The sequence below is a fragment of the Zeus faber genome, assembly GCF_960531495.2.
Source record: "Zeus faber genome assembly, chromosome: 13".
In the NCBI taxonomy this organism is placed as follows: Eukaryota; Metazoa; Chordata; class Actinopteri; order Zeiformes; family Zeidae; genus Zeus; species Zeus faber.
The window spans coordinates 22,050,310-22,065,638 of NC_137198.1; the positions used below are offsets into that span (position 1 = coordinate 22,050,310).

Below are 15,329 nucleotides of genomic sequence, written 5' to 3' on the forward strand. Positions count from 1 at the left end.
GACACCTTGCTCAAAGGAGATAGGATAAGAAAACACTTTATGAACTGGGAATTCGGGGAAAAATACAAAACGAGACATACTGAACAAGTGACTTCATTTTCCGTTTGTTTTTTTGACACGTGGAAGCATATAGATGATCCTAATGGAGAAATTGATCACGTGCCAGTTACTACAAAGTAATCACTCAGCTACGACACAGTAATTACCCCAAACCAACGATCCAAGTCCATACTGTTTAGTACAAATAATGGATAGGACACCACGCCTCCCTGCATCTTCATGATACATGTTCCCACAGCAGATGTGGCAGATGCGGTGGCTGTTAGGTAATAAGACCCAATGCTGCTGCTGCTGCTGGTGCTGCTGCTGGTGGTGGTGGTGCTGCTGCTGCTGCTGGTGGTGGCGGTGGCTGTGGGCGTGCACCGCCCCACCCACCTCGGCAGCACCAACCAGGTGCTGCAGCGGTTCCTCCTTCTCCCTTCCCACCCATCCTCAACGCGTGAGTGGGTTTGTGCAGAGACGGAGCCTTCTGGAGGGGCGGGGGCGGCGGCGGCGGGGCGGGGCGGGGCGGGGCGGGGGTGGGGGAACTGGAAGCCACAGAGCCATGCGGGAAGCAGCCCTGCTCCCTGCAGCCCCCCGAGCCGCCCTGCAGCCCCGCAGCCTGCAGCCCCGCAGCCTGCCTCCCGATCGGCTTCCCCTACAATAGAGGGAGGGAGGGAGAGAGAGACAGGGAGAGAGAGAGAGAGAGAGAGAGAGAGACAGGGAGAGAGAGAGTCCTGAACAACATCAAACCACAGCCGCAGGGGGGGGGGGGTGGATTCCATTGCATCTCGGTGCCGCTCCGCCGCGCAGGATGGCCGGTCACGAGTGGAAAGACTGGTTCGAGCGGGAGGAATTGATCGGGCAGATCAGCGACCTCCGGGTGCAGAACCTGCAAGGTAGGCGACGCGTGCACGGAGGGACGCGGGGTGGGTGGGTGGGGAGGGGGGGGGCGTCGCGGTGTTCCGTGTCCCGAAAGCCGAAGGACCCCCCCGACGCGCGGCGCGGGGCATTCCACTTGTTTCGGCGCGTTCGCGGCGGTGCGTCCGCAACTTTTCTGCGAAGCCGGGGGGGGACGCTGCGTGGGGCTCCGCCACAGATCCCCTTCCATCAAGTCGGTTGTAAACGTGGGTCGTTCGAGTCGACGGCCCGGTGGACACATCTCCACACTCACGTCGGGTTTCGGTTTTTGGATCAGACTTTTTTCACCTGTGGATTGTTTGTTTGTGCCCTGGGTCAGCGCGTGGAAAAGTGTGCGAAGTGGGTGGTGCACGGAGCGTGGGAAAGGGGGGGAAATCAGAGCCCAACAATTGGTTCTACAACGTGGAATGAATTGCTCGAGTTAAGAGTGTTGAGAATGAGAGCGTTGCTTAAGCTCCCCATAGAGATGTAATGGGACTGGGTTATGCCTCTAAAATAGACCAGGTATAAACAAACCATCACTATATAATATAATATAATATAGGACAATATAATACAGTGTAATATATAATATAATACAGTGTAATATAGTTTAATATAATACAGTATAAAGTACAATATATAATATAATACAGTATGATACAATATATAAGTACCCTCTTGCTTTTTCTTCCTGCAGATGAGACCTTGTGCAGATCCTGATCGCAATTTACAGTAAAGTAGTATTGGTGGCAACGTAGTCGTTGACAAATACAGTGGGTGCAGGTATGAACATGGGTCCTGTTTTCTTGGCTAAAGTAGCGCGACTGTTAGAAATGTTATACAGTAAAGATATTTCCCTTGAAATGTGGCGGATAAAATATCTCCAAAACTGAATACAACTTAAGTAAGTACTTGAAAACAGTACTTGAGTACAGGATCGTAGTACTCTGTTACTTTCCTGTATTGAATATTTGTATAGTGATGGATTTGGCCAGGGGCTAGGCGTATGACTAACCTCATAACTCAAAATACAGCGCGCAAATGCCCTGTTTATGCTTCTCATCCCCCCTCAATAGAAGCCCATCTCCGTGCGGCCATATTGCCCCGCTCTTCATCCTCTTCCAGTTTCACGGCTCTGGAAGAGCGCTCCGGCCTCCCGGACCAAACGCCACACCAAACAAAACTTGCCCGCTACCTCCCCGCGGCGTCCACCGCCATCCGACGAGCGTCGGGAGGAGCCAGGATCAAAGTTGTGAGAGGAGGAGGAGGAGGAGGAGGAGGAGGGGAGCACGAGAGGCATTAAAACAACGGCCTGAAGGGCCTTACATAACACTCCCTCATGAGAGAGAGAGAGAGCCCTCTTCAATACAGTGCCGCTGTCTCGGAGCAGTGCATTCCCACACCGCACAGCCCACGTATCACACACACACGCAAACAGTGCTTCCTATACCTCATTGGGATGCATTGGGCTTGTAGGTGCAGTTATAAATACTGGCCCCGGCTCGGCCATTATCCCGTGCAGTGCAGTGCTTCGGCTTCAGGTCGATGGGAATAATAACCCAACAAACCTGTGAGTCGTCATAAAATTCCAGCCTCACACGGGTGGGGTGTACAAAATGCCCCCTCCCGCTCCACCCCCTAACCCCAGCCCCAGCCCTCAGGGGGTAGATTTTTCCACCAAAACTGTCTTCATTTAGAAGATGGGAGGCAGTGGGTGGAGAGCAAATAGTGCATCTTATTGGCGCTTTAATTTTCTTTTAATTATTAGTATAATTTTTTTTTTTTTTATACACGCAAGGCAGCATTATACATTTGGTTTTAGGGCAGAGACGGAAGGAGGCGAGTAGTGTTGTAGTTTGTTGTGTCCAAACTAGAGTTGTCGCATGGCAATGGCCGACCGCTGTCCACCTGTTTGCTTTCAGTGGAGGCCAAGTTCTATGTAACGGTGTGAAACGCCCTCTCTACCGCTACCTCTACCTGTCTTGCCAGGGCGCACAGAGGTTGCATCTGGGGTTAGCAGAGGCTGTTTCCCCCTGCACATTAGTAGCTCCAGAGGTGGAGTGGTCGTCTGGCAATGGTTCGATCCTCCTCTCCTCCGAGGCTCATTTGCCGAGGTGTCCTTGCGCAAGACGCCGAACCCCCCCAGACCCCCTCCTTGACCAGCTGGTGGTCTCCTTCCGTGGTTGACACTGCCGTCGCTGTCTGAATGGGTTAATGTGAGGCATGTACCATAAAGCGCTTTGAGTGGCCTTTGTGGCTAGAAAAGCGCTTTATAAACACAGTTCTGACGCTGCATTTACCATATTGTCAAGACCCTCTTGAACCCAAAAACTCTCAATTCACTGTATTTGTGCGGCCATTCCGTCTTCATTGTACTTTGTACAGGCTTCTTCTCTCCCGCACAGGGGCGCACACCTCATCTCTTTCTCGGGAGGCTTGAGCACACACGGCGGGAATTTTCCCAGAAGTCAAGTCACTTCCCGGCCTTCTCACGGGAGTGCGCCATGTCACGGACGGCTCGGATTAGACCGGAAGGACGAGTGGTTCTCTCTTTTTGATGGTCTGAAGGAGCGAGCGGCACTGAGGGAACAGATTGTCCCGCGACTTGTGGGGAGAAAGGGCCTGCGCTGTACCCATCCCGACAGGACGGCCTGGAGTGGCAGGCGGAGGGGGGGGGGAGGGGGGGGGGGGCGTTTTTGGGGCTAGAGGGACGGCATTCAGCTGGAGCGCAGAACGCCTCGGAGAACCTCTGGAACGAGTTTGCCGTCTGTTCTAATTTCCCCTTCCCGTTATTCTCGATCGGTCCGGGGGAAAGGCCTCGGAACGAGGACTTCAAATGGCCTCCCGATTTGCATCAAAACGTTTTCCGCGCTTGCGCCGGGGCTGTGATGGCCGATGTTTATGATTGAGTTAAGGGCAAAACATAGGGGCCGCGAAAGGGGGGAAATAAACTCAAACCAGTAGGGGCCGGGTTGAGCTTTGAAGCTAAAGTGACGGAGACTCACAGAGACTGCAGACCCCATTAAGGAAGGTTTGAAGACAGGTCTGCTCTCCATGCAAGTGCCCAGTCACCGGTATTTTCTTCTTTTTCCTCCAGTTTTTCCTCAGCCATGTTTAGAATAGATATCCATGCAGTATTAATTTGCCTGGGTGGAGCAGTGCTCCCTCTCTTCCAATTCACCCATCTCTCCTGCTCTCATCTCCATCGCCCACTCCTGGTCTGTCGTTCTTTCTAGTACCCGAGTTTTCGGGCTGCAGTGCACTTCTTAGAGAAGTGAGAGAGGAGAGAGACAGACAGAGGGATGGATGGAGTGAGTCGGCGAAGAAGGGGCTCCTCTTTCATCCGGTACTCCATCTCCCTCATTAGTGGAAGCCTGCCTCTGTGGCTTGGGGGATGGGGCTTTTGCCCAGATCCCGGTTTGTCTGCAACCCCTTGGAAAATTAATCGCTAATTAGGAGTTTTTAATTGTTTCTGTAGGCGATGCGCTGTTCTCGCCAAACCCAACACCCCTGTGTGTGTGTGTGTGTGTGTGTGTGTGTGTGTGTGTGTGTGTGTGTGTGTGTGTGTGTGTGTGTGTGTGTGTGTGTGTGTGTGTGTGTGTGTGTGTGTGTGTGTGTGTGTGGGGCGGGTAATTTTGTTGGAAAACGCAGGTTGGGAGCTGGCGGGACCGTTATGTAAGTCTCCTTAACCAATTCATTGCTGGATCTGCAATTTCTGGGCTCCAGCAGAACTGGGACAATTTCAAAATGGACTTCTCATAAACTATAATAACACTAAATATTTTTGTGCTTTGAGTCATATCAGGACAAGGAATCAAGTGTTATATTGCCAAGACCTTTCCTCGTAGTTATGCTGAATAAATGCCCACTTGATAGATTCAAAGAACTCAGAATTGGATGATTCTGGGTTATGAGCCTTACATTTCTGCTTTTAACCTCTAACACCCCGCCCCACGCACAGCAGCAACACATAAAGTTAACAATACTCTAATTATCCAATAAAATTGTCTTCAACTACTGTAATGGGTAGACACTGAGAGCCAAAATGATACAGTCTGTACCTCTTTACACGTCAAACAATCACTCAAAATACCAAAATCAGGAAATAAATGGGATTATGTTCTTCAGAATGGAATTACAGAAAATCAGTTGCGAATATTCCTTCCAGGGTTAGGTTACCGTCTACCTCTTAGCTAATGATATGACCTCATGGAATACTTGAGAAACATTGAATTGCAGCAGAATTTGCATGGCACGGCTCCTTATAAGGCCTGTACGGATCTGTGGACGCAGTTTTTCTTTTTTCCACCGACACCATTCAACCCAAATCTACCACCACCAGGTACTGGCCACGCAGTTCCCTTCCTTCATCTGGCATATCATGGTCTCATCTTGTGGTCCCGCCAAGTCCATTCTGAAGCATTGTCCATATCCCCCCCTCGCCATTCTCTGGAAGAAAGACAATCGTCTCTCTTGTTAACTACTGTTCACCCAACCGCCACCCATTCTCTTTACTGGTGCCTGTAATTGCCCCGTAAATGCTTTCGAATGAGGCCTCCAAAAACAAACAACACAACCCCTTCTCCTTTATATGAAACGGGCCAATTTTCCCTCCTCTGAAAATACCTCGGCTCCCTTTTTTCAAAGGTCAGCGGTTTTTACTGTCACGTTAAACCTCCACCTCGGAGTGACGTAAGTGGGGCTGAGCTCACTCTTGGTCCAGAGGGCTGTAACTGGTCTGAGAGGCTTTTGTGTTTTTTCAAACTTTATTAGATGCAGGTGTGTCTACCGCAAGGCTGATGAAGCAGCCAAGCGGCCAAATTCCTCCCAAGAGTTACCTTCAGTTACCTTGTTATGGTAACACTGGCAGCAACGCACGATCCTGTTCTCCGAAGACTCCTATTCCAGTGTGGTATAAACCCTGCTGGTCCTCCGGCGAGATCTTTGCTGTTAATTATGTCATATGATCTCACACTTGCGTACCTGGTCCCGTAACCGGTCCCTTATTTGCTTAAAAGATCATTTCCAAATCCCGTGAATGAAGGTGATTAAGAGACACCACTGTGACTTTAGAAACCATTTTCCTTTATAAGTTACCTTTTCGAGCTGTCCATCGGGTCACTGAACTTTCAGTTGATAAGAATAGCACATAACGTTCCATCACTTCGAGTTGACATTACAGAGCCTTCAATAAGAACAGGTAACATTAGTCAGGTCACGGTTTATCTTGATATTTCAAAGGGGATGAAGGTCCTTGAGTCGAAGAGGCTAGGTCGGGTGGAGCCCCGGGTGGTATATCCCGAAGAGATGTGGTGAAAGAAGGACAGGGACCCAGCCACTCTGATAGTAGGGGAGCTCTGGTGCTCGGGGTGAGAAGTGTTGGGTCTATGCCCCCAATGTCGGACAAAATAGCTACTTTGAAACTAGAGGAAAGCCCAAGAACGTCCACATGGGAAAGTCCCCCCCTGCATGCTATTCTGTGGCAGTGGGCTGGCTGTGCATATTTCTTATAGACCTCTTATCATTGTTGTCTGAGTTGACCTGAAGAATGGTCAAGGGGAGATTACCTGTCACATCATCATCCACTTCACTTTAGCAACCCTAACCTCCCAGTCCAAGGTTTCTACCGAGCAAATAGGATTGTTGGACAGGGGCATACATCCATTGGGATTTCTTTTTCAATTTCCCACAGGTTTTACCAGATCTTTTGTTATTGCTTTCTTTCCCCGTGCTCCCCCCCCCCCCCCAGTTTCCCTATAGACGTTCCCACTGATTTTTTTTCTCCTCATCTATGAGGACCGTTCCGAGGAAGAGCAGCAGATTATCTGAAAAGACTTGAGAATCCATTCGATTAGCAACACCAGAGTGCATGAATGATGAATGTGCTCTGTTTTCACTTGGCTTGCCAAAACAGAAGGCGAAACACGCTCCTTCTTTTGCCTCATCGTGAGGGCTGCAGCTCCAGATGCTTTACATTCTCAGGGCCGCAGAAGCTTGTCCATTTAATCGCACAAGTGAAGCCTCCAAGGAAGCCGATTGTCGGTATAATCTAAGATGTGTGGATTGATATTGGTCCGCGCGTCCCCCATTCAGCTCCTCAAACAAACTCAAACGGATGATGCGATACTGTGATCTTGATATGAGGAATCCAGACAGGCATTGCACTACAAGTTTTGTTTTGTTCTTCTGTATTTTATTGTTTTTGGGAAGCGTACAGTCTCTGGTTGGAGACAATCGCATTGGGTAGCTGTGAAAGGGGACTTTTAACACGGGATTTGTCAGTAGTTCTCAAAAGACAATGCAGGATGAACCTGTGAGAGCCGATGATTGTGTGGTTTTGTGTAAGTGCTTCTGGGATTTCATTTGGAGTTTGATGGAAAGCAACACTTCAGCACACCGCCCACTCTAATGAGAGGCGAACAGCCTCCATCATCAGAGTGGCTCGCAGAGATTGCTCCTCTGCGGCGGGATATTTCCCCTCTTGTCAATCTCCTTTCTTCTGACATTACTGGCTTCAGTCAGTGGTTCTTGTTGATGCACTCGGCACTAAACGTCCCATTTGGATTTTTGTTGATTGTAATTCAAAGTGACAGGGATTACGAGAGGCGGAATGTCTCACAGGATAAAAGGCCGGCAATCTCCATTTTAGCGGTGCCCACAGGGGGGGATTATCTTCACACGGTATGGTGATGAATTCGGCCTCTTCCAGAAATGTCTTACTCACCTAGGACCCTGTTGACCCTGTCAGATTGGAACACTGATAATGCTGATTCAAGATTCAAGATGTTTATTTATCACATACATATATATATATATATATATATATATATATATATACAAGCATACATATATGCAGTGAAATGCCATTGCAACGCGCCCGGAGATTATGCACAATAAGTACTAACACAATAGCTAACTAATTAACTAACTAACTGAACTAACTAATTGTGTGTGTGGAGATATACAATACAGTATACAACAGTACGGCAAAGCAATACAGTAACAACGAACAGAACAGCAATACAGCACAGTATGCAGTAACCCAGTACAGTAAAACAGAATGCACTACAGTATGCAACATACAGTACAGTACAGTGGGGCCTATGTAAGTGTCTCAGTGAGGACCCCTGATGAGTTCAGCATTCACAGTTCTTATGGCTTGCGGGAAGAAACAGTCCGTTGTTGGGGTGGTGAGGATCCTTCATGATCCTGCGGGCGCTGCTACTACACCTCCTGGTGTATAAGTCCTGCGGGGAGGGTAGTTCCAGTTGTACGTTCGGCTGAACCACCCTCTGCAGGGCCCGCCTGTCCTGAGCAGTACAGTTCCCAATCAAGGCAGTGGTGTTGCCTGTCAGGATGCTCTCCACTGCTCCACAGTAGAAGGACTTGAGGATCCTCACCGAGACCCTGAATTTCTTCAGCTGCCTCAGGTGGTAAAGACGCTGCCTCACCTTACTCACCCGGATGTCTATATGTAAAATCCATGTAAAGTCCTCCGTGATGTTGACTCCGAGGTACTTGAAGCTGCTCACCTTGTCGATGGAAGTCCCATTAATCACCAATGGCCCGTGCGTCCTCGGTTGTAATCCTCTCCTAAAGTCCACAATCAGCTCCTCAGTTTTGCTGACGTTCAGGTGGAGGCTGTTGTCCTGGTACCAGAGTGACAGGTCAGCCACCTGCTCGCAGTAGGCCTTCTCATCGTCGTTGGTGATCAGGTCCACCACAATGGTGTGGTCAGCAAACTTGATGATGGTGTTGGAGCTGGAACTGGCCACACAGTCATGTGTGTACAGGGAGTACAGTAGGGGGCTGAGGATGCAGCCCTGGGGGGATCCTGTTTTCAGGGTGAGGGAGCTTGACATGTGCTTCCCCACCCTGACCACCTGGGGGGGGCTGTGAGGAAGTCCCGGTTCCAGGCAAACAGCAAAGTGTTCAGTCCTAGCTCCCGCTGCTTGACAGCCAGTCTGGTGGGGACTATGGTATCGAAAGCTGAACTGTAGTCGATGAAAAGCAATCTCACATAGACCCCGTTCCAGCCATCCAGGTGCGTGAGCGTGGTGTGCAGTACCTTGGAGACCACATCGTCCATCGGATTTCCCGAAAGCAGGGAGAGAGGCGGTCTTGTATCCGTTCTTGCACGTTGTGTAACAATGGTTCAAATTTCTTTCTTCCCTGGTGGCACACGTGATGTGTTGATTGAAATTAGGCAGAACTTTTTTAAGCTTCGCCCTGTTAAAGTCTTTGCGGTGTGATAAACGACTGTGATGATGACCGTGCCGAATTCCCGGGGGAGGTAGAATGGACGGCATTAGATGGTCTGCTGCTCCAGGTTCGGCGAGCAGGAGCGGGAGAGAGTCTTGATGTTGTTGGGGTTTCAGCAGCTGCTGTTGATCATGATCATCTGGATCAACGGATAAAATGTCCCAAAGTTGTTCTTTCAGCGATTTTTTTCATATCCAATAGTGCATCGCGGTCGTAGGAGATCAATTTTTGATGGACATAAGTGATGTAAAAGGAAAAAAAATACTAAAAGGTGCATAATCAACACGGAGCCCTCGCGCAGGCGACCACAAGGGGCGGCGCCAAGCAGCTAAGCACCCGCTGATTGGATCTGCAAGATTTCGACCGGGCGCCTCGCTTCCAGTTCCTTTTGTTATCGCTGCTTATTTTGTGGTTTAGGTCCAAATGTAAGGCTTCATGTTACTTGGATTCAGAAAGTATTCGGTGAAATGTTTTCACAAAAAGAAGCTTTTTTTGCGTATTTAAACTGAAAGATAAGTCCTAGGATTGATCTCACGTACAAAAGTTTCGATGGGTCACGCTTTATCAGTTCTGCATTCCAACCAGTAAGGGCTATACAGCATACAGTGAAGTATAGGCGGAGGTGACCCTTCAAAATCCTAAAACTGAACCTAAAACTTCTTACACCCCTGAGATGATGGCTTTATTTTTCATTTTAAGGTTTAAAACAACAATGCCTTTCTGGAAGGTTCACAAATGTAACTGTTTCCATGGAAACCAACGCTTGTGGCTCAGTTGCAAACATGTATTTAGAATAGAATAGAATAACTTCATTTTTCCATAGCCTCAACCTTCACCCTGGTGGCAGAATCTCAAGGTATGTACTTGAGACATGCATTGAAAGACTCATTATGTATTCCCCTCTCTCGATTGTGCGCTGCTCTTAAAGCTCCGTGATCGTTCTTTTCGGTTTTCCAATTATTTTACTCCTTCACCATATCACCCTCTCCAGCTTAATCTCAGAGATTTTGTTGACAGAGGCACCAAGCTGTTGAAATGAAGGTCGGTACTGAATTATGAAGCGGTTGCAACACGTTTGAGGACTGACTGATTCTCACTGAGTTTTCCGAGTGTGTTAAAAGAAAGCAGCCTCGATTGACATTTGACAGGCACTCGATGTCCGTCCCCTCCAATGATGAATTTACCTCCAGTGTTCTCCATTCTCTAGGCTCCTACGGCAAGATGTTGCCCTGGGGATGGCAGTTGCCTAAGAAATTGCCTGGATACCTTTGTTGAAGCCGGTTTACAGAGGATTGGAATGTTTGCTCAGAGTTGCAGGTGTCAACAATCTGCAGGTGTCCTCTGAATACTCTGAATGTCGTCATCTGCGTAGAGGGTGAATATCATTGTCCTGAGCACCGAACCCGGTGGTGAACCTGTAAATATGGCCCTGATGGCACTGCATTGATCCCTGCTTCGACTGCACTGAGGTCTCTGTGTGAGAAATGGCGTTTTCCAAAGAATAATGTGAGGGTTGAGCACTACAGTATATCGATTAGTGTTTGCACTTTTAAATGAGGCTGTTATGGGTACATACAATGGAAAAATCAACAAATATTTATGCAATGCGGGACTTCGGGGCAGAGAATAAACAAGGTGGAGTGGTGTCAGGATAGCATCCTCTGCTCAAAGCACCAGACGTTCACAACATTGCACGGTGACAGGTGTTAAAGCCACAGGTCTGAGGTTATTAGGTACGGTTGGGTTATGAAAAGACACAGGGGGATATGATGGCTGCCTTCCACAGGACTGGCACTGTTCTGCATAAAGCCTGAGCCAGATGATCACGACAGGACTGTGAGATAAGATTGCTCCTATCATCTGTCCCCAAAGCTTTATTCATTTTTACCCCTTTCGGGTACATTGCTGTTCCCATTAGTTAACAACAGAATCTCTGATGCTACATCATCCTGTTCTGCTCTATTCCATAAAGTCCATGAAAAGCTCTTTGGCACACAAATTGCACACAAACGGCCTCAAAAAAAAGATGCAAAAAGGGACTGAATATTATATAAGGCCAAACTTAAGTCATTGAAAGAACAAAGTGTCTCTTGTAGGGAGAAACTCATCACGTAACATGTGTCATCTACACTTCGAGCCTCCTCTTCAAGCGCTACCTCAAGATATATTTTTGCAATGTGCGTAGGTGGCGTGCCAAGACATTCAGAGGCGTTCTGATTTGAACCGTTGAGGCGCTGTCTACTTCTGTTTTCAAGGCTCTACCTGACATCGAGAGAGACAGAACCTCCGGTGCTGCGCTCTTCGTTTTGCATTATTTAAAGTTTGGCCTGCAAGGCAGGGTCATACTCTTCATCTCTGGGTTTGTGGGTTTCAAAGCCCTCGTTCTTCTAGACTCCTCTCTTCGTGGTCATTCTGTAGCTGCGATGGTTGAAGCTATCTGTTCACCAAAAAGTGAGGGCGCTGACCATTGACTGTGCATGGACATTGGTGTTCCATCGACGTATAGCAGGCCTCTAAGACCAGAGGTCTAAGTGAAGAAGATATCTTCATAACTCCTTTTATTTAATTCTCACTTGTATAACCAACTGATCATAGTTTTCCTCTGTGCATTTCCATATAATTAGTCCTTGCATTTTACCCATCCTAGTCACGCTGCGTCTGTGTAGAGATAAGCGTAAAGGTCGATCACACCCCCTTGTCTCCACAGAAACTTTGAATTGCCAAGAGAGCCACGTCGTTTCCGCTCCTTTACATTCTCAGTTACCGCTTATCGACACCGCTTCTCTGTCTCTCGTACAAAGAAACAGTCCTATTAATGTCTTCTGTCTTGCACCTGCGCCGGACTGTACACTGCTCAAAATTGTTTCTGAACAAACACATCATTTATTGTATTATTGTAGGGGCGTCATCATTATGACGACACCCAACTCTGTAAGCACGCCTTTATGTTTGGCCTGCATGTATCTCTGATAATGCCACAGCTCTTGGTACTTCTCCGGTGTACCCTGGTGCACTTGGAGAAGGTGCCCAGCTGTTATTACATTTACTTAAAGCTTTAAGAAGTGGTGCTTTGACTTATTTCTCTGCACTCATGCGCAATCTCAGCCGATGAACCTGCAGCCTCTGGAGGAGGCCTGACCCAGAGAGAAAATCTTCCACATAAGACCCCTTAAGAACTTAGGCATCTTCGGTTGACTATCCTCCTCAATTTCTACGGCAGGAGCTTTGCTTTCACCATCGACTGAATAAGGTTTTTGTTGTGTAAATCCTGTGCAAAACAGGTGCTTGGATTTCAGGCTTAAAGGGGCTGGATTGTCCAAAACGCATACTGCATTTTAGGGCTGAACGATTTGGGAATATTGCGATTTTTTTTACACCAATATTGTGATCGCGATTTAGTATGCAGTTCTTTATAAGTTCCTTACCTTCTGTATTATTCACTTAACACAAGCAGTACATCTTTCTGTAGTATGACCAACACAACATTGAATACAGTCAACAAACAAACTGCTCTTTCCTGTAGGCCAGGCCTGCAGGTTGTGATGAAATGAGATGATTTGATGCATGAATTGAGATGAATAACATGTCTTTATTTAACCCCTGAATTGTGAAAAGACAAACCTTCAATCACGGTGGAATGTTGACTGATTGATTTGACTTCAGGCCTCGTAATTGTTTGAATCTGAAAGTTAACATTCTAAAAAAACAAAAACACTCCGCAGTTAATCACTCAATCTGGTTGCCGAGGACAACTTGGCAACCGTTACTGTCGAGCCCTTGGTCCGGCCTGGCTGCGTTTGCATTTTCCTTATTTTCTCTCATCTCAGAAATGCATTCATAATGTATTTCCAATATACCAAGGACATTGTCTTGAATGTATTGGATGGCATTTGGACAGCGACACGACACTGATGCCAAATAAATCAGTAATAGCTAGTGTAGTTTGTCTAAAACAGATGAAGTATGGGCCATCAAAAAACGAACCCCCTTGTAATTATATTTGCACAGTGCTTGTCTGACACTCTATGTTGAACATAGTGTTCATGCGCCAACGATAAGCTCGCTCCCAGACAAATTCCCTGAAGAGACGAGGAGGGAAAATATCAAAGGGGGAGGGGGGCATGTTGCATTTCGGCCCTGAAACACCTTGACATCAGCACGTGAGGAATGAATTCACCCTTCCAGTCTGAGCTCGACGACGCGGCGTCCTCGAACAAGCGCAGCGTTCGTGCCGGACCAACCCGCGGGCGGACACCACAAGATGCCCCCCCGGCCGCGTCTTCCGACGCCTGAGATGATGCGGCGCCAAACGGCGCCGCCGCTCTGGAGCCGCCAGGTTCCCCAGAAAACGACGTTTTGAAGAGCAGCAGGGCAAATGGGAATAGTTAGGCCCTCTTCTGGACGGGACATCCCACACGTTTCTGTTTGGGTGGAAACAGGAGAGCCAGGCCCCTGAAGGCTCTGCAACAGTATATGGGGCAGAAAGAAAGACAGACAGGGGGGGGGGAAATAAACACGGAGAAACCAGGAGAGACTCCGTTAACCTGACCCTCTCAGCTGGCTGCAGAGAAAAGGGAGTTCATTTTCATAAACAAAACCCGAGGTTCAGCCATTGGCTCCCGGGGCAGCGCCTGAGTTGAGCTCCCACAGACAAACAAATCCTATCGTCCAACCTTTTGCGTGCTGTACTTGTGCTGAATACAATGAGGAACGCATCGCACGGGAACGGTTCTTTTCTTTCTTTTCTATTAGTGGGAAGGTTTAAAAACACATTCGGTCTGTTTTTTTTAACAACATGTTGCACCCGCCACACTCTTTAATTTGGCCCACCACCGCTTTTAGGGGGAAATAAATGGTCTAGTAATAATTATAATCAGATTCATGTGTTATTTGTTTGGGTTCAAAAGCTGCTCCTTGAAAGCTTAGAGTGCCTGGACGTGTCTTAACGAAGAGGAAAATTATATTTCTTGCGTTATGCAAATACAGTCATTGGGCAATTTGGGTCTTCACCGGCGATATGGGACAAGGATTTGGCATTTTTGGCCATTTTTGCTTCACTGCAACCAACGTTTGACATGCAGTATACATTCAGTACACTATACATGCAGTATATATTCATGGTGAAAACTTACTTTAATCTCATTTTAGACTTTATTATAGAGAAGATACTGTACAGCACAGCTTTCTGAGCCATGGACTGTTTTGTGTCATGGCTGCCCTCTGTCTGCCCTTAGTCCCCCCACCCACCCCACGAGTGTTCCATCGCCCTGTTCCTCACAGCTCTATTTAAGTTGATTTTATATTTTCTCTCCCTGTGTGAGTTGTTATTCTTCATACAGGGTTTGCACGCCCGTCTGAAGTCTCCATTAGAGTGTCGTTTTTGTTCCTTTTGCCTGTTTTAGCTCCTGCTCCTGCCTCTACCGTAATAAAGTCTGCAAGTGTGATATCCCAGACTGCATTTATCCAGATATCAAGTCTGAGATGGAAATAAAAAGTTTGTTAGAAATTTAGCTTTGAAAAAAATTGGATGGGGGTTATTATCATTATTATTTTAATAAAAAATAGATAAAGTTATCTATTTTCCTGAATTTTCTGTCAGGGATTAATTAAATGTTGTAATTCTTCTTCTTCTTCTTCTTCTTCTTCTTCTTCTTCTTCTTATTATCATCATCTGGTAGCGACTTTATTGCAGTGTTTCAAAGTGCTGCTAAAACTGAGCGAAGGCTGAGACAGTGTGTTTCTTCACTTCCCCCTCCATCCTATCCATCACATACTGTACGTCCTCTTCATGTACTGTAATGCTTTGAGTGCATTCTAATGCGTCAGAACATCTTGGCTGTTTTAAAGTGGTAATCTGATTCTTTTGATTTATTTTCATTCTTTATGAACAAAATCCATATTCAGCCGTTCAATGTATTTACGTTGTCATGTTATACTACAGGTGTGGTATGGTACTGTATAGCATACCACAGACGCATTTAAAGTGCGAATCCGTGACATTATTTTGTGAAATAATCCCGTATTTGATACTTTATTCTGACGGCATCTTTTAATTAAATGGACATTCAATGTATTTGCGTTATGTATATGGTTCCTCTCTACGCCGTTTCCAGTGTTGGTGGCGG

General features: G+C 47.3%; 1 protein-coding gene across 1 annotated transcript in view; it reads left to right on the top strand.

Moving 5' to 3' along the window:
- Positions 1–776: 776 nt before the first annotated feature.
- clmna (calmin a) overlaps positions 777–15,329 on the top strand; it is a 31,104-nt gene continuing 16,551 nt past the window's right edge. Inside the window, exon 1 of the mRNA XM_080011754.1 lies at positions 777–938. Coding sequence (XP_079867880.1) covers positions 854–938 — 85 coding nt within the window. The 5' untranslated portion in view covers positions 777–853. The remainder of the gene's footprint in view (positions 939–15,329) is intronic.